Genomic DNA, 16,198 nt, shown 5'->3' with positions numbered 1-16,198 from the left:
TTCCTTATTTTAAATAATCCTCCTTTTTCCTTTCTCAGTCTATTTCACAATATATTCTCTCACACTTCTGGAGGCCAGACATTTGAAGCCCAGGTGTTGGCAGAACCATGCTCTCTCTGAAGGATCTAGGGGAGAATCTGCTCCATCCCTTGCTCTCAGCTTCTGTGTTGCTGGCAATCCTTGGTGTTCTTGGTTTGTAGATGCCTCACTCTAATCTCTGCGTCTGTTATCACATGATATTCTCCCTGTGTTTTTGTGTCTATGTCTCTGTTTTCTCCCCTTATAAAGACACCAGTCATATTGGATAGGGGCCCACACTATTTGAATATAATTTCATTTAATTACATCTACAAAGACCCTATTTCCAAATAAAGTCACATTAACAGGTACCGGAATTAAGACCTCAGCATATCCTTTTTAGGGACACAATTTAACCCACAACAGATGATAAAAAATTTGCCATTATTTTTGGCTAGATAAATGTTATTGGTTACTTCAGTGAGAGCTGTTTTGGTGGAGGGGTGTGGGCTACTCTTTTTGAGTTTAACAGTCCCCATATTTCCACCCTCACCTTTTAAACATCTCTCTTAGACTTCCTCTTCCAAGAAAGTTTCCCCTATTTCAAGTCTGATTTAATTCAATTATCTAACTTTTTTTCTCTCTGAAGTACACTGAAGGTTTTGTCTGCATGTGAAATTTTCAGTGGACCTAATAGTGAGGAAAATTCCAATTTCTTTATTGAGAAAACATTGGTAAAATAGGTCTCCTTATACATATACTTTCCTGTTCTAAATTTTTCATCACACTACTTCTGATTATTTTTCTGTAAGTCAGTCACTTACTACAATTTCAATATGAGTATTTGTCTGTTTTATTAAATTTGATTTGGAACATTTTAATGCTACAAAGGCTGTTATCACTAATATTATGTTAATAAAGCATGAAAGTAAATCTTTATTACAAATGATATTAGTAATCTTTACATATTTGATCTAGCACACATTTTAATAAAGCAAAACCATGTTTTCCTTGGATGACTCAAAATCATGCCTTCCTATTATGTGGAAGGAACATAATATCTTATCCCCCACGGTAGGATTATAAGGAAGACTATAGAATTATCTCCTAGGAATCACGTTAAATCAGGCAGGCAGGGGACAAAGCTTGCAGGCTGGTGAGTGAAGGAACTTGGGGAAATGTAATAGGAGGTCAGGCTGAAAAGAAGCAGGAGGTTTCGACTTTGGAGATGACAATCAGTCTGCCAACTATAGGCATTTTCTCTGCAGTAGATGTTTAGAATACTAATTTTTATCACCATTTGGCTATTTCTGCAGATGTCAACGGAAATAAAAAAAAAATCTACATATATTTCCATAACATATAAATGATCAAAAGCCACATTTTATCCCTCATGAATTACTTTTAAAGGAATCTATTAAAGGTTATATTATTGACTGTGCCTTCAGTGTGTACATTTTAAGCTGTTGGTGAAATGCACTTACGCTCACTTCGCCATTGCGATTGTCTTCCTCTCTCACGGCCAGGGCCTTCAGAAAATTATCTTTCAGATCTTTACCAGCACTTGTTAGTGTCCTGTAAAAAGCAGGTCTTTGGTTATAATGTATTAGACAATAAATATGTTTAAAACCCTCTGGGGCCAAAAACGATGCTTCTTTATTCCAAGTGACAATTTCCTTATAACATGAAAACCATATACAATCATTATAATCTACTAGATTTTACGATTTAGTTTCGAATAGTTATAGAATCTTTATTTACAAATAGTTGGAATTAAGTCAATAAATAATTTACATATACATATTAATACTCATGCCAGATACAATTAATTTTATTTATATGCCCATTATATTCCTTTTATTACAGCAAGAAAAGTCAACATATTCATATGCCTCACTTCCCACAAAAATTTTAAATCACCTATAATTTAAGTACAGTTTATTTATTAACTTAAGGAAATTAAAATACTAGATGCCTAAGCCAAAACAGATACTGGAATAGAACATTAATTTTAGCTCTATAAGTGGAGATAATGAAATCAAGAAAGAAAACTAGGTTGAGTTATCTTTGTCAGATGAGAGGCAGCATTAAGAATTCAAGAGAGAAATAACTTTCTCTGCAAATACATTTTAAAGGAAATTTATCAAAAAGATCTCACTCAAGCAACATTGAACCAAATAACGAAGAATGAGTGCAAGAATGATTTGTGAAATAATAATCCTTTCTTCATATGGCAACTGCCTATATATTTGACAAACTTTTTCATTATGTGTCTGCTATGTACCAGACCTGTACCAGGGCCCACTGATGACTAAGACATAGTTCCTGCTCTCAAGTTGCCATGGTCTCATAGAGGTAAACAGTTACATAAACATTATAATGGCATACCGTGTGATAACTGTAATAGTGCAGATATGGACAGAATATTAAAGGAGCTCACGGGATAAATATGCTCCTATTTAAGGAAAAGTCACTTAAATTTAAAAATAAGTATTAATGAACTAAGTGTTAAAAGATGAGAGAGTAGTAGCCAGCTTGGGGATGGAAGAAGTCGAGGGTCATCAGTAACTACAAAGGAATGAAACAATACAGATGAAAAACTGCAAAGCAGTCAGAAAGTGAATAAGAGTTAGCATTTTTATAGACATACCGTTGTAAATATTTGGTAAGACCACACAGCTGGTAGGAGCAGAACCTGGATTCAAACCCAGATAGTCTGATCCTGGAACTCATAACCAATAGGCCATGAGGCCTCTCAGGGAAGGCCTTGTATGCTACTTAAGGAGCTTGGACCTTGTCTTCCAGAAGGTGTTGAACCACAAGGGTTATATGCAAGGAAATAAGATGGTCAAATCTGTGTTTTAGAAAGAATATTCAGCAGCTTTGAGAAATGTAGCCTGGAGGAGAGCAACACTGGAGGGATTAATTAGGGGTCTATTTCAAAGCTTTAGCAAGAGTCGATGAAGATCTGATTTAAAGCAGTGGTGATAAAGATAGGAAGAAATAAGATAGATCTGTGAAATGTTTAACTCTACCAATACAGACCTTTAAATTAATCATAGCTTATCTGCTTTTGTTTTTCTAGCTTTATGCTTCTTGGCTTGCAGTACGAATATCAATTAATAATCCAACATCTAAATATACAGAGAAAACAACTGCTAATTAGTACCAATGGTTAGAATCAGATATTTGAGAAATTGTTAAACCCATTGTTCTGTACAAAAGTGGGTCTTTCATATTACAATATATCCTAAGCACTACCCTTATATTAAATCTCTAAAATATCAAATTCATTTTGTCAGTTGCTTGCTCAGAAAACATGTATTATTTCTCTTCTGCTCGCAGGATAAGTTTCCAATCACTTGGTCAATTCCCACCTAATTTCCTGCTTATGTTCTGTTTTAAAAATCACAATCTGTCAGAAATTCTCTGTGAAGTTTGAAAGAGAATTAGTTTTACAAGTGCATTAGTCAGGACTGGTTAGGTTATGCTATAATAAAGAATGGCCCAAATCTCAGTGGCTTACAATTATAAGGAATTATTTCTAAATAATATCATGCATCAATAGCAGGTTTCTGTGGCTCTTCACCTTGGAAAGGACAAGTTATGAAACAGCCTCTGTCTGAAACATCTTTCATTATCGCATTGAGAAAAAATTGAACATGCCACACACTGGTTCTTGGAACGTCTGCTTGAAACTAACATGTTTCACTTCCACTCATGTTTTCATGGCCAAAGTAAGCCTGAAATCAATGGGGGTAGAAAAGTGTAATCCTGCACAGGGAATTGTAGCAAATACTTGTGAACAACAGCCCGTGCTTCCATGGCTTCCTATAGCATAACCAAAGGTTGAGAGTGGAAAATTCAGTAAATAAGAGCAGCAAAGAAAACAATTTGAGTGAATTGTAAAAATACAGAAAATGTGTTAAACAATGTAGTTCATTGCAAAATAATTAAGTAAAGACCCTTTTGGAAAAAAAAAAACAGAACCTTCCTCAGCATACCCACAAACCATCTTAAAAATTATGGTTGAAGGGATGAAATAAACTTTGGTATCTGGTCTTCTGTGAAAGTTGTATATGCCTATTATTTTGGCCTCTTCAACACTCCTCCCTTTTTATTGGTAACAGAACCCTGATTTTTATTGGGGCAATGCCCCTGCCATACTCTATGCCTTGGTAGAATCAGGTACCCACTTACTACAACTCTTACCTCCCAAACCTCAACTAATGAATATGTCTCAAGCTTTAGCAATGTCATTTCATCTCATGAGAATGCAAATCCTAAACAGAGAGACACGTAACAAGGAAAAGCAGCTAGAGTTGAAGTGACTGTCGTTACCTCCTACTACATAGCCTTATTCAACTTTGTCTTTGAATCTATGATAAATGGCATTCTTCCAATAAATTCTCTTTTTTGATTTAGTTAATCTGAATTGGATTCTATTGCTCACAACCAAAACCTGTAATTGATGCAATGGCTATTCAGTTAAGATACTCCAGAGTTTCTAAAGGTTTCCACATCGTAAGTCTACTTCCCACTCCTACCACTCCCAAACATACCTTGTTTTGCTGTAAATCTGTAGAATATTACGGGTTGATCACCAACCTGTCCCACAACACAAATTATCAGTTTTGCATATGTGCTTTCAAGGTTATTTTCTACAGTTTACGTGTATATATCTGTGTACTCATAAAAATATATATGGTATCATAAGGTAAGTTGTTCATTTTATTACATATTTTGCAACTTACTGTTTTATTTCTGTTGTTCTTCTTGTTCCTGGGAATGGATGTTTATGAGAGTGCCAAAAAAGATGAAAATTGTTTCCAGGTATATAAGACACAAAATACCAGAAGAATAGATTTCTAGGTACCATTCACTAATAGGGAAGAAATTCCTAATATTCTGCCAAGCCTGGCTTTCTTGCTAATGGCTGAGGTTTTCAGCAGATGTCTGGGATGGACAGAAAAATGTAGTAATAGGCAGTTGAATTCTTGCTGCACCTGGATACTTACTATGGCAGACACTGTTCTCCCTTGTTCCATAAAAATGAAAGCCTCAGTTTTTACCTGGACATACAGCTGCCTGGAATAATGACCACATTTCTTAGCTTCTCTGAAGAAAGTTATGTTCATGCGACTAAATTTGCACAATGGGATCCTAGTGAAAATGATGTGCAACTTCTAGGAAGTGGACTTACAGAGGGGAGAGGCATCATTTTTTCCTATAGGTAGAATGCAATATAAGGACCATAACTCCAGCTGCCATCTTGAATTTAAATTGGAGGCCACTATTATGGAGAAATAAGAGAAAGGAATAGGGCCCCTGACCTTGAAGCACCAACACAGCCTTGATTGACTCCATCTGAACTTCTCGAATATGAGACTGAAAAGAATTTATATTTTGTTTCAGCCACTGTAATATTAGGGTTTTTCTATTATTTTTAACCTAATCCAAACAAATAATTCACCATATGAAATTTGCTTACCCTTCTGAAAAAGATGTTGTGTGATTGGCTTGGTGATGAAATTGGACTTTAGCCTTATATGTAATAGTCTAAGGATTTCCCAGGGGACTTTTTTATTTACATAATGAAAATAAATTCTTTTTTAAACCATCAGAGGATAAGTCTTTTAAATGGAAACATGAGGTAATGGAAATTAAATTAAAATAAGAGATAGGACTTCAATCTTTAAATCCCAGCCAACTACCAACTGATTACTCCGAGTCATCACATTCTTTTAACCTGTGTTTCATGATGGGCTAAATAATTTCTAATCCCCCTCTCAGATGTAAAACTTGTCATTTAAAGTGACTATACTGTATCACCAACCACCAATCATTAATTTACAATCAGTTAAGAAATGTTCTATTATACTGACAATATACCTTAAACTATACTGTTCATTTTTTACTATTATTCTAATTTTACACAGACTTAAATCATTTCCTACAAACTCTATGAGGAAGATACAAGTATTTTTATTATATAAATTGGAAACAGAGAGAATAAGAGTCTATGGCCCCTATGCCATTTGCAGGAGAGAAAAAAACTTATCATTTTTATTACCATCCTGCAGCTGAAAACCTGAAACTTCTCAGCAAGAGGAAATATTGGAAAAGAAAAAGTTAATGCAGAGTGTGTGGTAAGGAATTCTTAAATCTTTAACGTGCACTACTCTTATTTAACTAGGTTTATTTAAGAGTCAGTGACCTGAGAAACCTTGCTTAAATAAATATTACAAAAAGAGTCACTTCCTCAAGAAGTGGAGTAGGTCTGTTACAAATCTTAGAGTTATAAGTTTTATAAAGGCAAATACTCCATCTTTGTTGTTTACACTCCACTACACTTTCAGTATGGGGTAAAAGTTATATGGATGAGTTAATTTTTACCAGCTGTTTAATCATTAACTAAAGGTATTTATATAATCCTACATGAATGACGGTAAGCATATTTTTAATCCTCAAAAATTAGGCTACTGGTTTTACAGTGTAAGTACATTGTTCGTGTATCGTATCACACACATTCATGTTATTAGATTAACACTCAAAGAGAAAGAACAGATTTAAAAAGAGAAAAAATTCAGAAAACTGTTAAAAGTAGAAATTTATTATTTTTTTCATTTTAACTTCTCAATATACATTATAGTTGATTTTCGAGACCCTTCACCTGTTCCTCTTTCCCCTTCCCTCTCTCCCCTCCCCTCCCACATCATATCTGTTCACTTGTCTTAACAAGTTCAAGGAATTGTAATTGCTGTACCTTCTTCCCCCCACCCCTTATTTGTTTGTGTTTATTTGTTTATTTTTAGCTCCCACAATTAAGTGAGAACATGTAGTATTTCTCTTTTTGTGCCTGACTTGTTTCACTTAACATAATTTTCTCTAAATCCATCCATGTTGTTGCGAATGGCAGTATTTCATTCTTTTTTATAGCAGAATAATATTCCATTGTGTAGATATACCACATTTTCCTTATCTACTCATCTGATGATGGACATTTGGGCTGGTTCCAACTCTTGGCTATTGTAAATAGTGCTGCAATGAACAATGGAGTGCAGGTATCCTTTTGGCAAGATGATTTCCATTCCTCTGGGTATATTCCCAGGAGTGGAATAGCTGGGTCATATGGTAGATCTATCTGCGATTGTTTGAGGAACCCCCATACCATTTTCCATAAAGGCTGCACCATTTTGCAGTCCCACCAAGAGTGTATTAGAGTTCCTTTTTCTCCACAACCTCTCCAGCACTTATCATTTTCAGTCTTTTGGATATTAGCCATCCTGACTGGAGTGAGATGGTATATCAAAGTGGTTTTGATTTGCTGAGTGATGTTGAGCATTTTTTCATGTGTCTGTTGGCCATTCGTATATCTTCCTTTGAGAAATGACTTCCAGCTCCATTGCCCATTTTTTAATTGGGTTATTTGGTTTTTTGCCATAAAGTTGTTTGAGTTCCTTGTATAATCTCGATATTAATCCTTTGTCAGATGTATATTTTGCAAATATCTTCTCTCATTCTGTTGGTTGTCTTTTCACTCTGTTGATTGTTTCTTTTGCTGTGCAGAAGATTTTTAGTTTAAAATAATTCCATTTGTTTATTTTTCCTTTAGTTGCCTGTGCTTTTGGGGTCATATTCATGAAGTATGCACCCACTCCTATTTCCTGGAGTGTTGCCCCTAGGTTTTCCTTAAGGACTTTTATTGTTTCAGGATGTATATTTAATTCTTTAATCCATTTTGAGTTGATTTTGGTATGTGGTGAGAGGTACAGATCTAGTTTCATTCTCCTACATATTAATATCCAGTTTTCCCAGCACCATTTGCTGAAGAGGCAGTCTCTTCTCCAGTGTGTAGACTTTGTGCCTTTGTCAAAGATCAGATGGTTGTAGGTGTATGGGTTAGTTTCTGGATTCTCTATTCTATTCCATTGATATCCATGTGTCTCTTTTATGCCCATACCATGCTGTTTTGGTTATTATAACTTTGTAATATAGTTTAAAGTCAGGTAGTGTTATGCTTCCAGCATTTTTTTTTTTTTTTTTTTTTTTTTGCTCAGGATTGCTTTGGCTATGTGTGGTCTCTTGTTATTCCATATAAATGTCTAGATAGTATTTTCCATTTCTGAGAAAAATGTCATTAGAATGTTGATGGGGAATACATTGAATCTCTAGATGACTTTGGGTAATAAGGACATTTTCACAGTGTAAATTCTTCTGATCCAAGAGCATGGGATACCTTTCCCTCTTCTTCCATCCCTCTTCTTCTCTCTTTAATTTCTCTCAACAGTGGTTTGTAGCTCTCATTGTAGAGATTTTTCACATCTTTGGTTAACTTTATTCATGAGTATTTTATTTTTTTAGTGGCTATTGTAAATGGGCCAGCTTTCTTGGTTTCTTTTTCTGCATGTTCACTGTTGGAGTACAGAAATGCTACTGATTTTTGCATGTTGATTTTGTATCCTGCAACTTTGCTGAAATCATTTATCAGCTCTAAGAGTTTTTTTTTTTTTTTTGGTAGAGGTTTTAGGCTGTTCAATATATCAGATCTTATCATCCACAAACAGGGACAGTTTGACTTCATCTTTTCCAATCAGGATGCCCTTTATTTCCTTCTCTTCTCTGATTGTTCTGGCTAGTACTTCCAACACTATGTTGAATAAGAGTGGTGAGAGTGAGAATCCTTGTCTAGTTTCTGTTCTTTCAGCTTTTCCCCATTTTGGATGATATTGGCAGTGGGCTTATTATATATGGCTTAATTGTTTTGGGATACTTTCCATCTATACCTAACTTGTAGAGAGTCGTTATCATGAATGAATGTTGAATTTTGTCAAATGCTTTTTCAGCATTTGTAGAGATAATCATATGGTTTTTGTCTTTTCTTTGATTGATGTGATGTATCACATTTATTGATTTGCATATGTTGAACCAACCTTGCATCCCTGGGATGAATCCCACTTGATCATGGTGCATAATTTTGTGTATGTATTGCTATATTCTGTTAGCTAGTATTTTATTGAGAATTTTTACATCTATATTCATCAAGGACATTGGCTGGTAGTTTTCTATTTTTGATGTATCTTTGTCTAGTTTTGGTATCAGGGTGATGTTTGCCTCATAGAATGAGTTTGGGAGAATGGCCTCTGTTTCAATCTTTTGGAATAGTTTGTAGAGAATTGGTATCAATTCCTCTTTGAAGGTTTGTGGGAGACTTCTGGTAACAGCTTCAATCTCTTTTATTGTTATTGGTCTGTTCAGATTTTCTCTATTTTCTTGGCTCAGTTTTGGTAGCTTGTATGTGTCCAGAAATTTTTCCATTTCCTCCAGATTTTTAATTTTTTAGCATATAGTTGTTTATAGTAGTCTCCAATGATTCCTTGTATTTCTGAGGTGTCAGTTGTAATATCACCTTTTTTATTTCTAATTTTTGTTATTTGGGTCTTCTCTCTTGGTAGTTAGTCTTGCTAAAGGTTTGTCAATATTACTTATCTTTAAAAAAAAACAACTTTTTGTTGCATTGATCTTTTGTATTGTTTTTGGTTTCTATTTCATTTAGTTCTGTTCAGATCTTAATTATTGCTCTCTGTCCACTAACTTTGGGTATGGATTGTTCTTGTTTTTCTAGATCTTTAAGGTGAAGTGTTAGGTTGTTTATTTGCCATCTTTCCATTCTTCTGAAGTAATAATCATTTAATGGAATAAATTTCTCCCTTAGTACTGCTTTTGCAGTATCCCACAGATTTTGGTATGATGTGTCATTATTTTCATTAGTTTCAAGGAATTTTTTGATTTCCTGTTTAATTTCTTCTTTGACCCAAATGTCATTAAGTAGAATGTTTAATTTCCATGTGTTTGTATAGTTTCCAGAGTATTGTTTATTACTGATTTCTAATTTTAATCCATTGTCATCAGAGAAAAATACATGGAATTATTCCATTTTTTTGGATTTGTTTAGACTTGCTTCGTAACCTAAAATGTGGTCTATCCTGGAGAATGTTCCTCGTGCTGACGAGAAGAATGAATGTTCCTACATTGTTGGATGGAATGTTCTGTAGATATCTGTCCAGTCCAATTGGTCTAAAGTGTTTTTTAGACCTTATGGTTTTTTATTGATTTTTTCCCTAGATAATCTTTCCAATGTTGAGAGTGGAGTGCTCAGGTCCCCTGCTATTATGGTGTTAGTGTCTATCTCATTCTTTAAATCTAATAGTGTTTGCTTTATAAATCTGGCTGCTCTGACATTGAGTGTGCATATATTTATGATTGGCATGTCTTCTTGATTGATAGATCCTTTTATCACTATGTAGTGGTCATCCTTACCTCTTTCTATGGTGTTTGGTTTAAAGTCTATTCTATCTGATATAAGAATAGCTACTCCAGCTCGTTTTTTATTTCTATTTGCAGGGTATATCTTTTTCCACCCTTTCACTCTTAGTCTATGTGAGTCTTTACAGGTGAGGTGTCTCTCAAAGGCAGCATATTGTTGGGTCCATCTTTGTAATCCAGTCAGTCAGTCTGTGTCTTTTTAATGGGAAATTTAATCTCTTTACCTTTAGAGCTGTTATTAAAAGGTGTTGATTTACTCCTAGCATTTTACTGATTTTTGTTTAGATGTCTTCTATACCTTTTGTTCCTTTCTTTCTAATTTTCTGTTTGTCTCCTGAATTTGTTCATTTCTTCGGGTGGGAGATAAACTATTTTTTCTCTTTATTGTTAGCATTTTCGTTTTACTGGTAGGTTTTATTCTTTCTTGAGTATTCATGGTAATGATGCTTGTTTTTCAGGTACCAAACTCAGTACTCCCTCGAGAAATTCTTGTAAGGCTGGTCGTGCGATTGTGAACTCCCATAGTTTTTGTGTGTCTGAGAAATATACTATTTGTACTTCGTTTTGGAAGGATAGCATCGCTTGGTAAAGTATTCTTGGCTAGCAATTTTTGTCCTCTAGTATTTTGAATACATCATCCCATTCTTCTCAGGCTTTTAGGATTTCTGATGAAAAGTCTGATGTTAGTCTGATTGGGGCGTCCTTATAAGTGAGTTGCTGCTTCTCTCTTGCTCCTTTTAAGATTATCTCTTTGTCTTTGAGTTTTGCCAGTTTGACTATCACATGTCTTGGAAAGGACCTTTTTGGGTTGAATATGTTTGGGGATCTTTAGTCCTCCTGAATCAGACGATCTGTGACTTTCCCTATACCTGGGAAATTTTCTGCTATTATTCTGTTGAATATGTTTTCGATGCTATTTCCTTTTTCCTCCCTTCTAGAATGCCCGTGATTTGGATATTTGAGTGCTTAAGGTTGTCTGTTATCTCTCTTAGATTTTCTTCAGTTTTTTAAATTCTTTTTTCTTTTTTCTGGTCTGCCTGTGTTAATTCAAATACCCTGTCTTCAAGGTCAGAAATTCTCTCTTGTGCTTGTTCTAGCCTGCTTGTTAGACTCTCTGTGGTGTTTTTTATTTCATTGAATTCTGCAGCTCCACAAGCTCTGCTACTGGGTGTTTATTTTCTTTGTACATTTTTTCAGATCCTGTATATTTTTTTCTCATTTCATTATGTTGTCTAACTGAGTTTTCTTGCATCTCATTTAGTTTCCTTAGAATTGTTGCTCTAAATTCCTTGTCAGTCATTTCAAAAATTTCATGTTCTATAGGATCCAGGGCTTGAGAGTTATTATTTTCCTTTGGTGGTGATGTACTTTTTGATTTTTCATATTTCCGGTATCTTTCCTTTGGTGTTTAGTCATTGTGATAAGGGGTATCATGCTCCACTCATTCCACCCTGATGTCTGGCCTGGATCCTGAAGGGACTGCCAATTCCAGGCAGCAGGAACTAGCCTGGGATGGGGGTCTTGCAGTGCCTGCCTGTTCTGGCAAGGCTGGCTCAGGGCGTATAGGCCTGGTGGCTCTCAGGCCCCTCTGTGTAGCAGGGACTGCACTGGGCTGGGGGTCCCATGTCACCTGCTTCTTCCAGTGCAGCTGACTCAGTGTATGTGGGCCCGTCAGCTCTCGGGCCTCTCTGGGCAGTGGGGACTGTTCTGGGCTAGGGGTCCCATGGTGCCTGCCTCTTCCAGCACAGCTGACTCAGAGTGTGTGGGCCTGGCAGCTCTCAGGCCTCTCTGGGCAGTGGGCACTGGCCTGGGCTGGGGGGTCCTACAGTGCCTGCCTTTTCCGACACGGCTGACTTGGGGTGGCTCTCAGGCCTCTCCATAAGTTTATTTTCAAGAGTTATTTTCCTAATAGTTCTCTTATTTTTTTTTAATTGAAACATAATTGATTATACATGTTTGTGGAATACAGAGTTGACAATCAATATCTGTATACAATATGTGATGATCAAATCAGGATTATTAACATCATTACAAAACATAATTTTTGGTGTCCGTTACCCAATTTCTCCCTGATCTCTTCCCTTTCCCCCTTTTCCACCTCTAGTAAACATTTTTCTAAGAGTTCACTTATTTTAAAGATAAACTCTTTTAGTAAATATGTAATACTTATTAATGATTATAGGATTTTAAATGGATAATTGGGAGTGTTTAATAAGCAAGATTCAATCATTATGATGTGTTCTAATAAGCAGTTTCTGAATAATCACTAAATCAAAACTGGGATTGAATCTATTTTAATAGCAGTACTTTTTAGCTGTTGGGCACTATCCTTGTCCAAGACAAAATACTAGGCATTTTGTAAACACTTTCAATTATCCTCAAATCAAGCCCTAAAAAGGGATGCATTTATTTCCATTTTAGAGATGAAGAGAAATTTAATGGAGTTAAATAACTTGATTATAATTAGCTGCTATTCAGCTTTTACTCTAGATCTCACTGATTCTACATCTTTATTCTACTATAGTGAAGCCTTATGATATATCACAGCACCATATTTATATCACAATATTTTTATGAAAATACTGAAAATTCACTGGGAAGAAAAGACTTAAATTAGCAGGGGTGTATGGGAGTAGGGTAAGGTATGACACCTTCATCTGGATGTTACCTTGGGAGTTTGAATCCCTTGGTCTTGAGACTTCTACAGAAAGCTAATCAGCCATAGTCAACATCCCAGTCTAGATGGGAATTCTGATCAACTGCACTGTTCAGAGGTACATTTGATTTCTTTTAAAGCCAATTAACTACCACATAGTCTACATTTTACATTTCTAGAATTTACATTCAACTCACTAGCACTTATTTGAACATGTAATTCAATCTCTATGTGCTTTAATTATTTAAAATGTTTCACATACTTGGTTTGGAAAAAATTAATGAAAAGTTAAAAATAGTAGACAAAGGTGCACTATAAAAAATCCATGATATTATATACTTAAGAAATAAGCAAAATTATCTACGAAAAAGTAGTTTTCAGAAATACTGTAGCCTTATTTCCATAGATAAATTTAATGACAGAACTATTTGCACATATTTATATTTGTATGGTCTCAAATAATTTAAATTTAATTTTTAGAAGCAAAAATGAAAAATTATTTGCAAACAAAAAAAACATGATTTTATTTACTACAGTGTGTAGCTTTTTAGATAATTTGTTTGAGAATTAAATATGGGAGGCGTGTTTTTGCTGTATTTTTATGTATGGCACCTATTGCTCAGTCAGAAACATAATCTTTTTGTATATTTTCTTCAAGAAAACATGATACCTTTTTTGCTTTGTTCTTTACATGTATTAGGAGAGGAAAATTCTACTTTTCCTCACACAAAATGCTTCATGCTTATCTCTTATGCTTATAAATCTTCACATTCCTTCTCTCAATGCATTATTATGCATTTGCTCTGTATATGTCAGTCTGGGCTGCCATAACAAAATACCCACACACTGTGTGGTGTAAACAACAGAAATTTATCTTATCACAGTTCTGGAGGCTGGAAGTGAGAGATCAGTGTGTCAGCATAACAAATTTCTGGTGAGGGCTCTCTCTTGGTTTTCAGACTGCTGCCTTCTTACTGTGTTCCCACAGAAACCAAGAGCAAGCTCTCTGGTGTCTCTTCTTTTTTAAGGGTGTTAATCCTATCATGAGGGCCCCACCCCCATGGTCTCATCTAAACCTAATTAATTCCCAAAGGCAGCATCTATAAATACCATCACATTGGAGGTTAGGGGATTCAACATATGAATTTTGGGGAACACACTTCAGTCCACAGCATGTGCTTTCACATTTCAGGATCCATTTTCTACATTTTATTTATTTTCTCGCCATATTGTGTCTTGTTTGTCTTACCACCTCTTTTGTACAATTTGGAACTACTTCAAGTTTTCCTTCATCATGTGGGGTAGATTAGCATGTCTTCCACCTCCTGAAATATGTAAGATTAAGTTACTGAAATCAGCTATTTGTTCTTCTCCAGCTCTTTATAGCAAGGTGTGAACAATTTCAAGCCCAATAATCACAAAAAGACCTAAATGAAATAGACCATGGAGATGTGCCTCAAAAAGCATGAAGAAAAACTTCCTCTTCCTTATCTTGAATATAAATTTATGCTAAAATAATATACTCAATATAAGATGATTTTAACTTTTAAAAGTGTGGAGTACAACAAGCATTTATAGAAAGTGCATAATCATTAAATACAGAGTCTAATAAATTACTACAAAGCCAACCCCTGTAACTCATCCCGTAGACAAAGAAAAAGAACAATGACTACATCCTAGAAATTTTTGCTCACTCCTCCCTGCTCACAATCCCATCTCCCCACCTCCTCTGCCAGAGATAACCACCTTCTTACTTTTATGATAGTCACTCTTGTGCTTTTTCTTTATTTCAGTCTTCAACTTTTACAGTCACCATTCCCTTTTATCACTTAAGTATATACCCCTAAATACTATACTTTAATTTTGTCTGCTTCTGAATTTTTTATAAAATAAAATCACAAAGTATGAATTTGTAATATATTGCTTCTTTCATTAGTTTTTTTTTTAATTTTCCATATATGTTAGTACATGTAGCTGTACTTCATTCTCATTGTATTCTTTTGTGTGAATATACAACTATTTGTTTTGTTATTATGTACTTTGGAATAGTTTCTTATTTGGGTCTATTATAAACATGCTGTTAGAATTTTCTGTACATGTACCTAAGTATAAATTCCTCTAAGATCTATAGCTAGCAATAGAATAGCTATGTTATAGGATATTTGTAAATCCAATTTTACAAAATAATGCCAACTTGTTTGCAAAATAGTTGAATCAGTTTACAATCCCACCACCAATGAAAGTTCCTTTTGCTCCACATCATTGTCAGCATATGGTATTTAAGACTTTCTAATATTAAGCAAACTAGTGTGTTTGTACTATGTCAATTTGTACTATGTCAATTTCCCTGATTACTTGTATATGATATTTGGCCATATGAATTTCCTCTTATGCAAAATGCCCATTCCAGTCTTTCGTTCACTTTACTATTGAGTTATTTATTTCTTCTTAATTTGTGGGAGTTCTTCAAATATTCTGGATATTTGATTTTTATTATATGAACTGTAAGTATATTATCCTACATGTAGCTTGTATTTTTGCTCTCTTTCGGTACTTTTTAATGGTTGGAAGATCTTAATTTGAGTGTATGTCAGTATATCAAAATTTTCTTTTATTATTATTGACTTTTTTTCCAGTTTAACTTAAACACATCTTTCTCCTCTCTGAGGTTATGCTATGTTTTTAAATTTTACTGAAAAGAACCTGCAATGCCACTTTTATCATGTATCAAGTATCTATACATATGATCTGTACATATTCATAGATGTTTCTGGCTTCTCCGTTTTATTCCAGTTTCTACTTATCTATCTCCATGTCAATATCACGCTCAATTACTGAGCATTTAAAATAAATCTGATGTCTGAGAGAGGCATCTTATCTTCCTTTCTTTAAAAGGTTTCAGTTCTTCTTTGCGTTTCCATAGAATTTTTTTAATCCACTTGTCAGTTTCTATTTTTAAAAACCTGTAGAGATTTTTATTTGAATTTCTAATTCATGGGGAATAACATCTTTATAATATTGTGGCTTACAAACAAGAAAATGAAGATCTCATCACTTATTTCTTTGGAGGTCTCTAAATATGGATTTATAGTGTTTTTTCTTAATGTCTTACATATATTTTGATAGATTTATGTCTAACAATAGGAAATTAATGTTATGTGAAAGGATATTTTTATTTTTTTATTACTTGTTGACTGT

At 34.6% G+C, this 16,198-nt stretch overlaps 1 protein-coding gene across 1 annotated transcript in view; it reads right to left on the bottom strand.

Annotated features, from left to right (window-relative positions):
• LOC103586306 (chromosome unknown open reading frame, human C4orf22) overlaps positions 1-16,198 on the bottom strand; it is a gene marked incomplete at its 3' end in the record, with an annotated part of 573,134 nt that overhangs the window by 361,357 nt on the left and 195,579 nt on the right. Inside the window, exon 3 of the mRNA XM_008567547.1 lies at positions 1,503-1,593. Within this exon, the coding sequence (XP_008565769.1) occupies positions 1,503-1,593 (91 nt within the window). The remainder of the gene's footprint in view (positions 1-1,502; positions 1,594-16,198) is intronic.

Source organism: Galeopterus variegatus, unplaced genomic scaffold (assembly GCF_000696425.1).
Source record: "Galeopterus variegatus unplaced genomic scaffold, G_variegatus-3.0.2 Scaffold330, whole genome shotgun sequence".
In the NCBI taxonomy this organism is placed as follows: Eukaryota; Metazoa; Chordata; class Mammalia; order Dermoptera; family Cynocephalidae; genus Galeopterus; species Galeopterus variegatus.
The sequence above is the reverse complement of the archived record's forward strand: the minus strand, read 5'-3'. Positions and strand labels throughout refer to the sequence as shown.